The 17,171-nt window shown below is 61.8% G+C and overlaps 1 protein-coding gene across 2 annotated transcripts; it reads left to right on the top strand.

Moving 5' to 3' along the window:
• The first annotated feature begins 7,878 nt into the window (after positions 1-7,878).
• Positions 7,879-17,171, top strand: LFNG (LFNG O-fucosylpeptide 3-beta-N-acetylglucosaminyltransferase). Of its 2 annotated transcripts, XM_019757544.2 has the most exons (9): positions 7,879-9,216; positions 12,774-12,848; positions 13,590-13,638; positions 14,130-14,229; positions 14,353-14,506; positions 14,606-14,691; positions 15,144-15,309; positions 15,781-15,866; positions 16,052-17,171. In XM_019757544.2, exons 1-9 carry the CDS (start codon positions 8,788-8,790, stop codon positions 16,116-16,118), a joined length of 1,212 nt encoding a protein of 403 aa, XP_019613103.2. In that variant the 5' UTR covers positions 7,879-8,787; the 3' UTR covers positions 16,119-17,171. The 2 variants fall into 2 exon arrangements, with proteins under 2 accessions (XP_019613103.2, XP_019613104.2); XM_019757545.2 differs by lacking the exon at positions 12,774-12,848 and having other exon boundaries at positions 7,884-9,216.

Raw genomic sequence — 17,171 nt, 5'->3', positions numbered from 1 at the left:
TTCCAGGGGCAGCCAGAGACAGTCAGACCTGGAGCAGTGGCCCAGACCTCTGTCTGGAGGTCAGTTCACCATGACCTCCCTGCCTCTGCCTCTCGTAGACCCTACTGGGGGTGGGGGCTGGAGCCTCAGTCCCACAGGGCTACAGGATTTCTTGGGGTTTGGGAGACACACAGGAGGTGCTTGCTTTCAGAGGTGGCTGGAGATGCATGCAACTATTGTGTGACCTTGGGCAGGGCCCTGACCTCTCAGGGCCTCCATCTTCCCATCCGTGAAATGGGACTTAGCTCTTTAAGGCCCCTTCTAACTCTCTGCCTGTCCAGAAAACTCTTAGCTCCATTCTGTCATGATTATCGAGCACTTCCTGGGTGCCATAATGTGAGCTGGGGGCTGGCAGGTACCCAGGGATAGACAAAAAGGGGGTGAGCCCGGGAGACTTTGCCAAAGAGGTGGCAACCGAGTGGGGAGGCTGGGACGAAGGTGCTGGGCCTATCAGGCCCAGCCGCTGGCTGAGAAGCCCTGAGGAACCGTTGGTTGGCTGAGCCCGGGGTGTGTAGGAGCAGGCACAGGAAGTCGGGAGGTTGGCAGGCAGCAAGTGCCAGAGGCAGGGCCAGGGCTCCCAAGCAGGTAGTGGGGCACCAAGGAGACTGTCAGATCAGAAGCCCATTTCTAGGATTTGGGGGCAAGGCCCTTGCGTCCATCTGAGGCCTCACTGCCAGCTCCTCACTCTGCTCCAGCTCCGGGCAAAGGAACTGGCCTGGAATTCCCATCCACCGCCCACCCCAGGCAACCAAGGAAACTGGGCTGAAGAGATGCAGGGGGCTCCAAGGTAGTCTGAGGGTGGGCCTTCTCAGCCTTGCCACAAGCTTGGTTCCACCCAGTCAGCTGGTCGGGAGGAGAAAGGGGTTGACACCCTGTCAGAAGGGCCATTGCCCAGGGCATGCCCACTCAGCTCCTTCCTGCAGCTTCCTCTGTCCGCAGGGAGGTTTATGATGTTAGCAGGGTTGCAAGCATTCCCCAGCCAGGTCCTCCCTCCCTGGGCTGTACCAGGGAGGGGTGCCTGGCAGATAGGAGGGCACTCCGAGAGTCCCCTGGGGCATCTGTGCTTGTTGAATGGTGGTGAAGGACAGCACACGCCCAAGCGTGTTTTAGAACTGGGGTGGGGGCTGGGGCCAACCCCCCACCCCACCACTGTGTGACCCAGGCCAGCTCACTTCCCTCTCTGAGCCTCAGCTTCCTCATTTGCAAAATGAGACCGGGAGACACACCCTACTAAGCCTATGACCCCCGGAGCCCCCCACCCCCTCCATTTTCCTGTCCCCCCTCTGCCCCTGCCCTCTGGCTCCAACCCTCCCAGCAGTTGGCAGAGCCGGCTGGGGTACCCTTTTTATGAGGCCTGGTTGGCATCAAGCGGCACAGCCCGGGGGCTGTGGGGACCCTTTTATTTGAGGGGAGAGTCTCTGGGGAGCCCCCGCCCCAGCGTGGGGGCAGGAGTGGGGGGCCAGGGGAACTTAACCTGGCAGGCTCGTAGGCAATTCCGGCTGCTGCTTCTGTCAATACGCGCCTTCCTGTTTTGGAGATTAAACCTTGGCTGAGCAAACAGCGTTCAAGTAGGGCCCTCCCTGTCTCCTCCCCATCCCGCCCAAGCTGTCGCTGGAACCACCTGGAGGCTGTGGGGTAGCAGAGCCCTGAGGGGGCCCAGCTCTGCCTCCCCTGCCCTCACCAAGCTCTGGACCACAGCCCAAGCAGCCCAGCCTTGCCCCAGCCCCCACTGACCCCGCTGAGGCCACCCCCGCGGCTCCCCCGGAAGCCCCCTGTGTAATCCTTCCGCTCCCTGCGAGCAAACTGTCCCAGGAGCCCTGCCACTACATCCTCTGGCCTCATGTCACCTCCTCCAGGCACGGGGGCAGCCCTCCTGGGGCCTCACTGACAGCAGTGCCCACCTGGTACAGATCCTAGGCATGGCGGGACAGCTTCCCTGAGTGCCCCACCTCAGCCTCCTATATTGTGGGTTGGGAAATTCTTTGCTTGGGGCCTGTCTTGCACATAGTAGGACGTTTAGCAGCATCCCTGGCTTCTACCGGCTAGATGAGCGAGTCCTGCCTGACCCCCCCCCCCCCCGCAGGTGTGACAACGAAAAATGTCTCCAGGCATTTCCAAATACCCCCAGAGCCTCTAACCAAGCTGGGGTTGGGACCCTTGGGCCAGTCCCTGAAGATGTGTGTATTCACCGGGGCTGCACAGAGGGCAGAGCCTCTCAGGCCCAGTCTCTGTGCCTTCCCCTGCTCCCCCACCCCTCCCCACATGGGCCCACCCACCTCTCAGCAACCTGGCCCTGTGCTCCTCTGAAATGCCTCCCCAGAAGCTTTCCTGTTGGCAGGGCCTCCCAAGGAAGGGAGGAGGGAGAACAGAGGCCGAGGTGGCCCCAGACCCTTCTCAGCTTCCTCTCCCCATGGCCAACAAGGACACAGGCTGGGAGGGACAGACAGACACATAGGGAAGCTCACGGCTGACTCCTGTTGTCTGGGCTGGACCGCAGAGTGGCTTCCCCTGTAATGCAATCCAGACCACATACCTCTGGCTCACAAACCTTCTGCAGCTCCCCATTGCCTCCCAAGCCTGCCTCTGAGCCTGAACCCCGAGGTCCCTGCTCACCTCTCCAGCCTCATCTCCCACTGCTCCCCTACCCACACCCCCACCGAACCGCACCACCTCTCCAGACACCCCTCAGGTGGGCCCCTGTCCTGCCTTCCCACCCACCTCTGCCTGCCCAAAACTTCAAGCTTTTCCTAGAAGCCTCTTCTGAAGCCCCCTACACCCCAGCCCTGGCACACAATGGATTGTCCTTCACCCATGCCCTGGGCACACTTGGCTTTGACCCATCTTCTAGCCGCTCCCATCCTCTGCCTGTTTGGGGGACATCTGGGTGCCTGACGAGTCTTCCCGTCTAGACTAAGAGCTCCCTGGGGCCAGGGCTGTTCTGAGTCAGCTCCTAAACTCCTCGTAGCCAAGGACAGCCGGTCAGAGAGAAAGTGCCCAGGGATGCTGTCAGACGGACGGGTGCATGGGCAGACGGACAGACAGACAGGCAGGGAGAAGTATGGGTCCCATGGTGACAGCTTATCTCCTTGTGTGTGTGTGTGTGTGATTGCCACTCCTAGGCAGACCGCCTCCCCTGGCCCTCACTTCCGGGGCAGCCTGGAGTATATCTCAGTGCCATGTCCTCCTCCATCCCATCAGCCCGTATTAGAGGAGGAGCCTGAGGTCAGGGAGGTACAGAGATGAGCCCAGGATCACGCAGTATGCAGGGCCCCCTTTGAGCCAAGATTCTGACCCCTGCTACCTCCGTCAGTCCAGAGGCCCTCCTCCCACTGGTCCTGGGGTCTGGTCCCTTTGACGTGGGCCCTGGGTCATGCCTGGGGCCTGGCAGGCACCAAGGCAGCCCTTCTCCCCCCCTGCCTGTCCTGCCCACCCCTCGCTGCAGCACAAGCTGGCCATTCTTGGCCAGACAAAGGCCGGCTGGGGCAGAGCGTCTCTGGTGTCTCCCGGGAGGGTGTCTGGCCTCTGAAGGCCGTCGGTGATGGGTTCTGGTGGCCAGGGCTCTGCTCCTGAAGGCTGCAAATCAGATTAACCCAATCCAGCTCCAGCACAGACAGCCCTACATGGAGCCTCCGGGAAGAGATGCAGCTGCCAGGCCTAGGCCTGCCACCCTCCTGGTGTGCACAAACCCTGGCCCCAAGGCTGAGGGACAGCCCCCCCCCCAGCCTGACTTGCTATGGGGTCAAGGGCATGCCACCCCTCCTCTCTGGACCCCCATGTCCAATCTGCAAGACCAACAACAGTTTGAGTAAGACGTTTCGAGGCCTTCTTGAGGTGGTGTTTGGAAATGTTCCCAGTGCAGGGGATGCACACAGCATGTGGTCACTGAAGACTTCCATGGGCATCAGCCCCTGCCACCTGCCACAGCCCTGCCCTCAGGCTCCACGCCTGGTGCCAGCTCAGAGCTCTGTGAGCCGCCCTGCCAGGCCTCCTTACCCTGAGACCCATGGTCCTTGGGGCTGGGTGCTGGGGGCTCTGAGAGAGGCAGGGGAGCACTCCACATCCATCCGTCCACTGACTATCTGTCCATCCATCCATCCATCAGCCACTACCTCTTTCCATCCATCCATTCATCCATCCATCCCTCTCCATCTGTTCACTCCCTTACTCACCTGTTCAGTGTTATTGAGCACCGTTTTGTGCCAGGCCCTGACGCAGAGCAGCATGTGGCCCGTCCTCACGGAGCTCCAGAATTGTTGGGGAGGCAGGCAGGAAAACAGGCAGTTGCAATCTCATGTGGTCAGTACCAGGATGCAGGGTATCATAGGGGTTTTGGAGAAGTTCTTGAAAGAGGTAGCACTTGGCTGGACTTGAAGGGTGACTCCTAAAGCCTTACTCAGCCCCCCAGGCCAAGTTGGCCTAACCACTCTGACCACACCAGGTCCCAGGGTCCAGGAAAAAGGGCCAGGCCACCAGTGTTTTACTCCTGTAGAGAATACCTACTCCCAGGCAGCCTGGGGTGGGCAGGGCAGGGCAGATGCCAGCCATATCCCTATTACAGAGTCAAATAAAATCTTGAGACCCACAGAGAGAAGGGAACTGTCCCAAGACCACACAGAGCGGGCTGAGGGTGAGGGGTTCTGAGCAGAGCAGGCGGGCAGACAGGGCTGGGCTGGGCTGGGGGCTCTATTAACAGCTGCAAGCTGTCTGTTCTTCTCATGGGGAGCAGTGCCCCCCCCAGTTGCAGTAATGAGAGTCAGCTGCTGCCATTTGCTGTGCACCCCCTCCTGCCATAGAGTTTCTAAGCTAACCCCTCTCCATTTCCTCCCCTCCTTCCAGCAGTGCCTCTTGGTCCAGAAGCTTCTGGATTGCAGCCCTTGGTGGCCCCCATGGCCACACGACTCACTGCACCCCAGGAAGCCCACAGACACCCTCGCATCCAGGAGGCTCCCAGCCTGCCAGTTCTCCGGCGCCCTCACAGCAGCCTTCAGGGCAGGGATTCCGTGTCTGCTGGTCAGACGGGGCACCATGAGGCCTGCCTGCGGCCCCACTGCTCAGCTCCACCTTCCTGCCACCACATCGCAGTGGAGCTGGGGACAGTGTTTTCCCTCCCCCGGCTTAGCTGCTCTGGTGAAGAAGACCGTTCCCGGGACGCTGAGCAGGAGTGCCTCGGATGACTTCCTGCGAGTTAATGGATCACCAATTATGTCTCTTGGTTCTTCCCAGAAAAGGGACAAGCCAGGGGAGGCCAGCCCCAAGGCACCCAGGAGGCCGTGGAGAAGGGACTTCCTGAACCCCGTGGGACTGACTCCAGCTGCTGAGGCTTCAGGCTGAGCTCCGACCAGGACAGTGAGCCTGAGCTCAGATGGGCACAGCACCACCTCTGAGCCTGATGGGGAGTCATAGCAGGGCCTCCACAGGCCTTGTTAGTCATGTAGGCCCCCTTTCCTCAGCTACCTCTCCACCCAAATGGGCAGCTCTCAGGACATTCAGCTGCCCGGCTGCAGGAGGTGGTGGAGGGCCTGTGCTGAGTGGAGGTCAGCTGTCCAGGAGACGCACAGACCCGTGACCCTGGCTGAAGGCCGGCGGCCTGCTTGTCTGACCCATTGCCCATGAGCACCTTACAAAACAGATGGTATGTCATCCTCGTGTTATGGGTGGGGAAACTGAGGCTCAGGGGAGGAACGTCCCAGGTCCAAGGTCTTAAAGGTGAGCAGTGGCCCCTCTGGGATTAGAAGGCAAGCAGTTTGCTCCAGAGGTCCCCAGCCCCTGGGCTGTGTCCATGTGACATGCCTGGAACAGGGCTCTGGTACAGCCTCCGCCCCCGAACCCCCTTCCTGAGGACCCTAAGGCCGCAAGGAGCTTCCTGGCAACCTGGTCAGTCCTCTCAGGCTCCCCATTTCCTGCCCTGAGCCCAGCACCTTCCTCCCACCCACTCCCAGGCTATTTGGCCCAGAGGGTCACTGGAGGGAGCCTTTAGGCGTAGGGTGAGGGCAGGGGTGGGGAATGCCTCGGCTAGAGCTGGGCCTGGGGAAGGGGGAGGGGGTGGCCAGTTTTCAGACCTCAAGGAGTCACCACGAAATTCCATTCTCCTGACAGCAGAGAAATTGAATCACTCTTGCCAAAGCCGATGGCCCCCACAGGACGCTGAGGGCTCTGTCCTGCTGTTGCCTGACAGGCACTTGCACTCGGGACCCCCACTCTGACCAAGCCTGGCCTCAGAGAGGTGCAGGAAACCCCCTTCTGGGTTCTCACCTTGCCCCTGCCAGGCTGGGCCAATCCCCTCTGTACAGTTGCTCCTGCGCCCCTCACTCCCCGGGTACAAGGCAGCAGCCCCTGAGCCTCACCTTGCCTTTTGCATAATGGGCACATTGTTCCCACTGCTTGGTGTGTCAAAGTGCTGGGAGCATGAGTCAGAGCAAGCATGGGTGCTCTGGGGTGCCAGGCAGGGAATCCCACCCCCTGGGCTGGGGGCCACCGAGGGGCTGGCTCCCAGGACCTTGTCAGTGGGGGTATGAGATGGCATGGCTGTGTGCTGCTTGCCCTCCTGCTCTTGAAGAATGCTCAGACCTAGTGGGTACCACTGACTATTGATGCCACTGACCTCAAACCTAGGAACAGGGCACAGCTCACGCAAAGATTTCGGGACTCGATGTTGCTTGGGCTGGAAGGGGATGAGCAGGGATTCCAGGGGCCTGCACTGTCACAAGGTGTGTGGACACTGGGCCAGGACGAACGCAGAGGCAATAGGGACCCATGGACGATTGTGATCTGTGCGTGTGCGTGTGTGTAGGGGGATACGATTAGAGCTGAGTGGTTTCTGAGTGGAGAATAAATAAACCAGGTAGATTGGGGACAAGGAGATACAGAGGCTGGGGGGCCAGGACAGAGATGAAGGAGGTGGGGGAAAATCACCCAGATATGGGGTAGATAGGAGTTGCTGGTGGGGTGAGAACGTGCAGACCCTTCAAACCAGAGGCTGGGGCTGACCTGGGACTCAGCAGACTGTTTAGGGACAGTCCACCCAGCCATCAGCCATCAGCCATCAGCCCTCGGTCCTTTTTCCTCCTGCCCACCCCCACCTCTCCAGCTGCCTAGAGGCTCCAAGGCTGGGGTCGGGATGGTGGGGGAGGGGTTTATGGCAGGAGGTGACACCACGGGAGACTTGTCACTTGGGCACAGCCAGCACCATCTGCTCAGGCCTCTGCCTGACGGAGGTGGTGCCTGCTAATTACCTGGCGTGGGTGACAGGAAGAGGCCTGGGAACCTCCATCCCCCACCCCATCCATGACAGAGGATCTGACGCCCTAAGAGCAAATGGGCCACAGCCTGCTGGGCAGGAGTCTGGGAGTGGGGCCAGACATCTTCTCAATAAATCTTTGTAGAGCGCCTACTATGTTCCAGGCCCTGTTCTCTTACACTTGGCATTCAGGTGGAGGGAGAGGGACCATGAAAGGGCATGTAAACTAAAAATGCCATTGCAGGCAGAGGGGTAAGCAGGAGCTGGGTGGGTACCTGGCCGGTGGTGAGAATGAGCGCTAAGGGGTAAACAGTGTAGCTTGCCTAGCCTTGGTGGTCACGGAGCCGAAGAGAGAGGGAAGGGAGGTGCAGCCAAGCGGAGAGCCGCCCCTCGCTGTGCTTCCGGAACATGCTGCGGGCAGAGGGCTCGGACCCCGGTCCCAGGCTGGGGGGCCCTTGGGCACTTCCGGGCCCCTCACCCTTCACCATCAACTGGGACTGCAGGCGCGCATTCCTGCCACCCCTGCTCGTGCGGTGGGCCGGGCCGACCCGTGGGAAGGGCCGGGGGTGGGGGCCGCCGTGTGCCGGGGAGGCGGGGCGGGGCACAGCTGGGCCACATCTGGCCCGAGCGCGGAGGGACCAAATGGAACAGAAGGCCGCCTTTCATCCCGCGCGGGGCGGGGCGACCTTATTTTCATCTCGCCAAGGGACGCCCGGAGGATTTCGGGGGTACCAATACCCCGACGTTGGTCCAGGACTCGAGGAAATTAGCTCGAGGGTGGAATTTGGTACAGGTGCCTTCTCGTTGGAACCTCGCGTATCCACCTGTGGCTCAGGTAGCTAAGCGCCTCCTCCATATTTATAACAGCTGCCCAGGACCCAACGCTCAGGTCCACCCAGGCGCCGCCCCAGTGACTTGGCCAGCACCATCCCATGCGGAGGAAGCCAGGCTTCGGGAGGGGAAGTGCACAGCGAGGAAGTAAGGACGTCCTTTGAGGGACGATTGAGCCTAAGGCCCCTGTCCCAGAATCCCGGTCACAGCGCCGAGGGCGCGCCCCTCCGCGTGCCAGGCGCCAGGGTGCAACCCCCGCCGGCGTTGGCCAGCCTGCGTTTCCTCTTCAGGGCCACCGGGGCCGGCTGGGACCAAAGCCCCACGTCTCTCGGCTGCCCGCGGAGGGCGACCCGGGAGGGGCGGGGCATGCACGTGAGCACTGAGGGAGGGGTCTGCGGCGCCCTCTCCTCAGTTCCCAGGCCCCCGCAGCGGCCCCACGTGGGCGCTGCAGGGTCTGGGGGCAACCCGTGCGAGGCCCCGCCCCGGGAGCCAGTGAGCGCGTGGCGGGGGCGGGGCTTGGTTGAGGCCCCGCCCTCGGGGAGGAGCCAGAGCGGCGAGGTTTAAGGCCTCAGGGCGCTGGCGGTGCTCTGCTGGACGCGCTGCTGGACCAGGGATCCTCCGCGCGGGTGTGCGGGGCAGCGCGCACCGGGCAGGGCGCACGGGGCAGGGCGCACCCCACAATGCTCAAGCGCTGCGGCCGACGCCTGCTGCTGGCGCTGGCGGGCGCGCTGCTCGCCTGCCTGCTGGTGCTCACCGCCGACCCGCCGCCGCCCCCGGAGCCCGCCGAGCGCGGCCGGCGCGCGCTGCGCAGCCTGGCGGGCCCCGCGGGGGCGGCCCCGGCGCCGGGGCTGGAGGCGGGGGCGGCGCCCGGAGCCCTCGCCCGCGAGGTGCACAGTCTGTCCGAATACTTCAGCCTGCTGACCCGCGCGCGCAGAGACGCGGGCCCACCGCCCAGGAGCGCCTTCCGTCCCGCCGACGGCCACCTGCGGCCCCAGTCGGAGCCGCTCACGCCCCTCGACGTCTTCATCGCGGTGAAGACCACCAAAAAGTTTCACCGCGCGCGCCTGGACCTGCTGCTGGAGACGTGGATCTCGCGCCACAAGGAGATGGTGAGCCCCGCGGCTTGGGGCGGGCGGGGTAGGGGGCTCTGTCTTGTCCAGCTGGTGGCAGTATCCGATGGGCGCCAGGCTGCATCTCTGCCCAGCCACTGGGAATTTGTGCTGGTAGTGACGCCAGTCCATCCCCTTCCAGCCCAGTTTGCCTGGTGGGGCCACCCTCCCCATACAGTTGTGGAAGTGTTGGACGGGGACCCGTCCCCAGCGCACTGACCTTACACCAGTGCCAATGCTTGGGGTTTGTGCCTGTGATACTTCTGATCCTCCAAACATTGGAGCACATTAATAGGACGTTATTGTCCCCAAACCTCCCCAAGCCAGATTCCACATGGGCATCAACCATGGGCTCAGAGGTGGAATGGGGGGTTAGGACCCCAGGACACAGGGCCGTCCCCTCCCCCACCCCAATCTTTGCTATGGGATGGGGGACAAGTCGTTCCTGACGATAATCTGAGTTGGGGGTCGGTGTTGGTGAGCTCTGGGGAGTACATTTCACAAGACAAAGAGCCCTGGGTTTGGGGGTTTGTGTGGAGACCCTCTCCCTGCAGTGCAGGATTCTGGAGCCTGGAACCTTGTGCTTGATACACCCTAGTTGAGCATCAACTTCTTACAGACACATAGTAAAGACACACCCCAATTTGAAAATCTCCCTCAAGGCTGCAGAAAAAACGGTTGGATGGGGGCTGAACCAGTTGGATGGGGGCTGGACCCGGGCAGAGTGTGGGCCCTGCCAGGGGAGGGGTGGTGAGGGAATGTTCCTGGGCTGGGAGATTCAAGGGACTAACTGGCCATTTGGGGTGAGGAACCCTTGACTAGTACAGAGTTCATTCTCTGTACCAGACACAAGAGAAGACCCCACACCTTTTCCTCCCTGTTTAAATCACCCAGGCCTGGGGCCTTCTGGCCTTGCTGAGTCCTGTTTTGGGGCAGGGCCCTGGTGAGGTCATGACTAGGACTAGGGGGCAGGGTCCCGTCTGGTCCCAGTGTGGGGATGGGGGACCCCGGGAACCCCATGGTAGTCTCCTGGGAACACAGTGTGCCTTTCCCAGGGGCTCAGCGGGCCAGTGGGAGGGGGCCGTGGGCACGGGTTTTGTTTGGCGGCTGGGCCGTTAGGATTCCCAGCGCCAGGCGGCTCTCACGCCGGCCTCGGGCAAGGTAACAAAGCCCCTTTCTCCAGCCCAGAAAGGCGTCCGGCCTCTTGTGTGCAGCTATGCGCTCCATGGGAACCGCCGCTGGCGCTGGCCACTCAGGTTGCCTGGAGATGAGGGGCCTACAGTCCCCCCCCACCCCACATCCCTGACTGACAGTCCTTGTGGGGCACCGTTCATGAGCCAGGCCCCTCCCTCTGCTCTGCCTCCCTGCTGTGTGACCTTCAGCAGCGTTCAGCCCTCTCTGGGCTGCCACCTGCTCTGAGCATCTCTCCTCTTGGACTTTGGGAGTTTTCTCCAGCAGAAGGAATGTGGTTGGGGGTCTCAGGTACAAGTTCCAGCTGAGCTGGGTGATCTTGGGCAAGACCTGGGGCCTCTCTGAGCCTCAGTCTCCTCAGCTCTGAAATGGGGAAAGCAGTGCCCTTCCAATACTGTGTTGTGAAAGGACTGGGGAAACCTGGAGGTAGGGAGTGAGCCCAGCGTGCACTCAGTTGGGGTGGGCGCCGTCACTCCCACCCAGCTGGAGGACCACTCAGCTTTCCTTCTCGCCTCTGACCCCACCTAGGAGAAGCCAGATCTGCCCCCAGCATCAGCTCACATCGCAGCACCAGGAGCCCTTCTTATGGTGTATTGTGGGGGAGGGGTCCTCGAAACTGTCACAGCAGAGGGTACTCCTTCCTCTGCCAGCCCTGTGTAGGGTGATTCAGACCCAGTCTGATGGGGGAGAATCAAGGAAGTCAGGGCTGTGGTGGGGGAAACCCAGAGAGGCTGTGTGAGCTGAGAGTGGGCATCTGACCCACGTGGTGGGTGGGGGGGAGACTTCCTGGAGGAGGTGCCATTTGAGCTAGACTGAGAGTAGAAAATGCCCAGAAAGGGCAGTCTGGGCACATAAGCACGAGCAAGGGGGAAGTGCGAGAAATTTCCAGAAATTGCAGTGCAGGGTGGGGGGGCCAGGGTCAGAAGGGGCCACAAGTGATGGGCCTTGAAGTCCAGGAGGAGGGGCTGGGCCTTTGGCCCACACGTTACTCCCCCACCCCTCCCAGGAGTGGGCCAGGCTGTGGCAGTGGTAGCGGCCACAATGGTTGGGGGAGAGCTTGGCATCCTGTGTTTCTTTGAATCGCAGCTCCGGGAACAATGCAGCTTCCTGTGGGTGTCCCCCCTCCTGCCCTCCGCCAGCCCTGTTGCCCTGCTGCCCTGCTCTTCCTTCTTCAGACCCATTGTTGGGGATGTGGGGAGGGGGCTTGGGGGGGGTCCCTGGAAAGCATGGCCCCACTGGATTAGCACCACCTCTGCCCCAGGATATGACCACAGGCTGGAGGTTGCCCCTGTGGCCTCAGTTTCCCCACTTGGGTGGTAATGGTGCCCACCTCTAAGGGTACTTTGCTCTGGGCACAGGTGAGCACCTCTTGCGCCCTTTTTACAGAGCGGGGAAACTGACCCTCTGAGCAGTGGGCGAGGCGCGCCAAGCAGCCTGTCCCTCCTGCTGGTTGCTGTGATGTGGTGAGACAGGAGGCCAGGCACCCTCCCCCCACTGCCCCACCCTCACAAGCACTCCTCCGGAACAAAGGTGACTTTAATCTCTGTAGCCTTGGGCCGGGTTTTTAGGGCACCACTAAAGCGCGGGAGAACAGGCCTCCTTGATCTCATTAAGAAAGCATTTTCCTTTTAATGCAGTGGCATTGGTGTCTGCACGGGCCCGGCCTCCGCCTCCCACGGCATTCCTGGGCTGAGATGCTGGGGAGCGGGTGGGGGGCTGGGTGCGAGTCTGTGCGTGCGGGCCGCCTTGGGGTGTCTGCTGGGCTCTGGAAGGAGGGGTACGTATGTGGAGAGGGTGTAGATGTGGCCTGCCACCCCCTTAGCTCTAAGCCTGGGATCCATAGCTTGTGGCCACACCCCAGTGTGTGTTCGGGTCTGGGGTCAGGCTTAGGCAAGGAGCTGGGGCTGCCCAGGTGAGGGTGGGTCCCCAGGTCCCCATGTGTGCACATGCTAGATCCTCTCTAGGACCCGTTTATGCACAGAAGGAAACCGAGGCCTGGCAGGCCTTGAGGCGGGGGTCTCCTGCAGCCTTTGCTCTGAGCACCCCCACGGCGCCCCAAGCTTTGCACTCAGCCGTGCCTGGGTGCGCCGGGCGGCACGCGCTGGGCGGGCGGGGCAGAGGAAGGAACATTCCTCCCGTGTGCCGACCGGCCCAGGCGGGCGCCGGCAGCTCCTGGCCCCTCCCCGTTGCCCCCCTTCCTTGAAGCGATCCTGGCAGGGGATGGCCCTGTGCTGGCACAGGTGGAGCCTTGATGTGGCTTGGGCAAGGCCTGTCTTCAAGCCCGGTTTCCTTGCCCAAGCAACAGCAGGGGGATGCTGTCAGCATGGGTGCCCAGGGCACTGATCCTGGGGCGGGGGCACGTGCAGCTTCCTGCCTCATCCCTGCGGACGGGACGGACGGCGTCTCCAGAGAACGGCAGTGGCTCCATTGGCTCAGAGAAGGTGACCTGCCCACCGGTCACAGCCAGGGGCGTGGGGGGCCCTGGCTTGAAAGCCCAGCCCTGAGGACTGCTGTGCCCTGGCCGCACCCCTGCCCACCGGACCTTGCACCCAGCCCAGCCCAGTTAACCAGGCCAGCTGTATGGTAATAGGCAGCCGGCCACTCCTGCTTAACGCGGCCGAGTTAAGGCCAGCCCTGCGCCCTCTCCCGCAGCCCGGTCGGGATAAAGCTGGCGGACAATGCCTGGTGATTCATCCTCCCTCCAGGCCCTTTGTCCGCCAGGGCTTGGCAGCCGCCCAGCAGAGGCCTTTGTCCTCCACTGATTGAGACTTGGCTTCCCAAAGCCGACCTCCTCTGCCTATCCCCCACCACCCTCTGCCCCCTCCCACAGGCCGGTTGCTGTGTCAATAAGGGTGTGTGCCCTGCCAGGTGTGCAGGGCGGTCCTGGAGCTGGTTACCTGGCAGGTGGGCGGGGCACCCCACCTGGCTCGTGCCAGCACAGCTACCAGGTGACCTTGGGCCCAGCTGTCGACATGGGGGGGTGGGGTCTGCATAAGCCCCAGCTCTGCTTCCACTCAGGTTGGGCACGAGCCCCTGCTCTGTACACGTGGGGAAACTGAGGCCCAGAGAAGGGTGGGGAGTGGGCATGACTGAGCTGTAGATGCTGAAACCCCAGGATGCCCAGCCCCGGACCCCCACAGTGGCCCGGGGTAGCCTGTTCCAGGCCATGTTTCTCCTTCCAGACGTTCATTTTCACCGACGGGGAAGATGAGGCCCTGGCCAGGCACATGGGTGAGCCCTGGACTTGGGGAGGCGAGGGGGGCTGCCACTCCCAGGAGGAAATCCTCTCCCCACCCCCCTTATGGAGAGGTCACAGAGGCCACGGGCCTGGGAGGGCACTTCACTCCACTGCTTTGCTCTGTGTCCCGACCCCCCACTCGCTCCCCCCCCATAATTCTCATGCAAATGAGGCCCTTTCAGCTCTGGGGCCCCTTTGAGCAACAGGTGTCTGGTGCTGGGAAAAAGCCTCCAGAATGGGCAGGGGCGGGACAGGGTTGGGCTGGGGTGGGGAGGAGGGGTCTCCAGGCCTGTGTCCTGCACTGGGGAGGGGGCTGAGTGGGAGAGCCTTCTGCAGGTCACCGCTTGAACCCAAGGCGCCCTGGGACAGACAGCCCCCTGCTCTACCCTGCTCTGTTCTCATGGGGCTGCTGTGTGACTCCAGGACAGGCTGCCCTCTCTGAGCCAGCTCGGGCCAAATTACAGCCCCATCCCCTTGTCCACAGACAATGTGGTCAATACGAACTGCTCGGCTGCCCACAGCCGCCAGGCCCTATCCTGCAAGATGGCGGTGGAGTATGACCACTTCATCGCGTCCGGCAGAAAGTGAGTGTTGGCCTTTGGCTGGACCCAAGGAAAGCCCCCGTCCAGGCTCCTATCCCAGCAGGATCCACCCTTGGCACCGCGTGAACCCCACTCAAACCCCTGATGGCCCTGCCTTACCCCCAGGTGGTTCTGCCACGTGGACGATGACAACTACGTCAACGTGCGGGCCCTGCTGCGCCTGCTGGCCAGCTACCCCCACACACAGGATGTTTACATCGGCAAGCCCAGCTTGGACAGGCCCATCCAGGCCACAGAGCGGGTCAGCGAGAATAAGATGGTGAGTGGTCTGTCCGCTCACACCTGAGCTAGCGGGTGGAGGCTGAGGGTGCCCCTGCAGCCTGGGGTGGGGGTCTCACCACGTTGCCCCCTCCCACAGCGTCCTGTCCACTTCTGGTTTGCCACTGGCGGGGCTGGCTTTTGCATCAGCCGTGGGCTGGCCCTGAAGATGAGCCCATGGGCCAGGTGAGTGCCCTGGGGCACAGGTGGGGCTGTTGGGCCAGCCAGATGGCCCTAGGTCTCAGGGCTCCCCCAAGTGGGGCCTGCCGTGGGTCCCCAACCTCACATGCGTGGGCAGGTTGAGTCATGGTCCCCACCACTTCCCATCTCCAGCCAGCAGGCCCCAGTCGGTTAGCACCCACGACCCCTTGCTGCACCCAGCAAGCCCTGACTCGCAGAAAATTATCAAGCTGGTGCAAAGGAGGGTTTGGTGTTGGGCTCAGGGAGGGAAATGGGGAGCTGCCAGCAGGAGAGCCCGTTAGGGACACAGATGTGGTCTGCACCCTGCTGCATGGGGCTCATTCACCACCTCTCTGCGCCCGGCTTCTAAGCTCTGTGAGACTGCTGCCTGGAGGAGTCCTGCCCAGTGGGCCTCAGGCTCCTGTCTCTGCTCATATTCTGGCCCTTCCCTCCCACAGTGGGGGCCACTTCATGAGCACAGCCGAGCGGATCCGGCTGCCGGACGACTGCACCATCGGCTACATTGTGGAGGCCCTGCTTGGCGTGCGTCTCATCCGCAGCGGGCTCTTCCACTCCCACCTGGAGAACCTGCAGCAGGTACCTGCCTCGGAGCTCCATGAGCAGGTGTGCTTACCTGGGGGCCCAAGAAGGGATGGGCGGGGGCGGAGTGCAGGGTGGGGGGTCAGTTTTAAATATAGAGGTCAGGAAGGGCCCCACTGTTGGCCACCACCTACGCACCCCAATCCCCCCACCGGTGTGGGCCCACTCACATTCTCTAGTCCGTCCTTCCCATCTTTTGTCTGCACAGTGACACATCTACTCTGTGCTTTTCAGGTGTTTTCCTGCCTTTGGGGGTATTCTCTTGCCACAACTGGCAACTTGGCCAGCCCCAGCCGAGGCCCCACTTTGGACTTTGTTCCCGGGGTATGCAGAGCAAGTGGGGTGTGGTGTCACGTGGCTCATTGGCCTCCCTTCTTGGTCCAAGGGGGGAGGCAGAAGGCAAGGCTGTTCCCCATTCAGAGCCACAGGGCCAGACTCGGGCAGGGCTGAGGGCCTCGGGGCCCCTCCCACCATCACGCTGCCCTGTCCACACAGGTGACCCTGAGCTACGGCATGTTTGAAAACAAACGGAACGCTGTCCATGTGAAGGGGCCCTTCTCGGTGGAGGCTGACCCATCCAGGTGAGGAAATAGGCCCAGATGGGGCGGGGGCTTACGTAAAGTCTGCTGAAGGTCTGGTGGAACTAGAAGTGGGTGTCAGCCAGCACCACACTATAGTGTCCCAGGACCCATGGTGCTGTGGGTCTGAATATGGGTGCTTACCACCCCCACCCCACACGGACCACCCCCCCACTCTGTCCCCACAGGTTCCGCTCCATCCACTGCCACCTGTACCCGGACACACCCTGGTGTCCCCGCACCGCCGTCTTCTAGCAGCCTCGGCTGAGACCCGGTCCCGGGTGCCCCTGGTATCCAAAGGGCCCGGGAACCCCTGTTGTGCCACCCTGGCCTTGTCCTTCGAGGCTCCCAGGGCTGTGCCTCCATGTGTGTACTATGTGCCCATCTGCGTAGCAGACACTTGGGCAGTTCTCTGCCAAGGAGCAGGCACCAGTGCCACTTGTCTGCCTTTCCACGCTCCGTGGGTTAGGCAGAGCCCTAGCCACGGAAGGATTTGTATGTCTGAGGTCACTCTGAGGGCAGTTCGATGTTATTTCGGTGGGGTCTTTGGCAGTATGGGGATCAGGCTGTTCTGCAGAGCTGTGTGGGCGCCTTCCTCTTCCTGCCCCGCCTCAGCCCCCAGGACAGTGAGCCATGCTCAGTGCAGGGAAGCTGGGTGTGGGGAGCAGTGGCCCAGTCCCCTCTTCACACTGACCTCTGGCCTGGGCACTGTGGCTGAGCAGCAGCAGCCCCTGCCCAGGCCCAGCGGCTCCGTTCAGCCCCCAGTGGCCATGTGGCTGGGTGGACAGTGGCTCTCCCCAGCCCTCTGTGCCTCTCAGAGGTCTTCCCTTTGTCTCCCCAGGATGGGGGGGTCAGAGCTGAGCATTTTATCTCCTCTCCAAAGTAGAGAGAAAGTCGCCCATAGTGGGTGTGTCTGTAAATATTGTGACAGTATTTTTTTACTGTGCTTGTTTTTCAAAAGGGGGGTGGGTATAAAGTAGGGTGTTTTGTCTTTGTTTTGGGGGAGCTGGGAGGGTGTTCTTTAATCTTTTCTGTGGATCAGAAAAAGCAGAAGCCACACTTGGGATCCTCTTTGTGGTGAAAGCGGGCAATCTCACACTCTGGGTATTTCTGTCCCTGGCATCGGACCTGTCTCCCGCTGGCTGGCGCACCTAGCCCAGGGTGTGTGTTCTGTCTTCTGTTTTTCTTTCTGCAAAGACATAGCTAGGAAAGTGAACAATAAGGGAAAAGTTCTCAGGGAATTGGAGTGTGGTTGCTATGGTGATGTCCTTTGCTGTGAATAAAGGTGCTCTTTGGGGCAATCCAGGG

This window comes from Rhinolophus sinicus, linkage group LG10 (assembly GCF_036562045.2).
Source record: "Rhinolophus sinicus isolate RSC01 linkage group LG10, ASM3656204v1, whole genome shotgun sequence".
NCBI lineage: Eukaryota > Metazoa > Chordata > Mammalia > Chiroptera > Rhinolophidae > Rhinolophus > Rhinolophus sinicus.
This window is presented reverse-complemented; position numbering and strand designations above follow the sequence as displayed.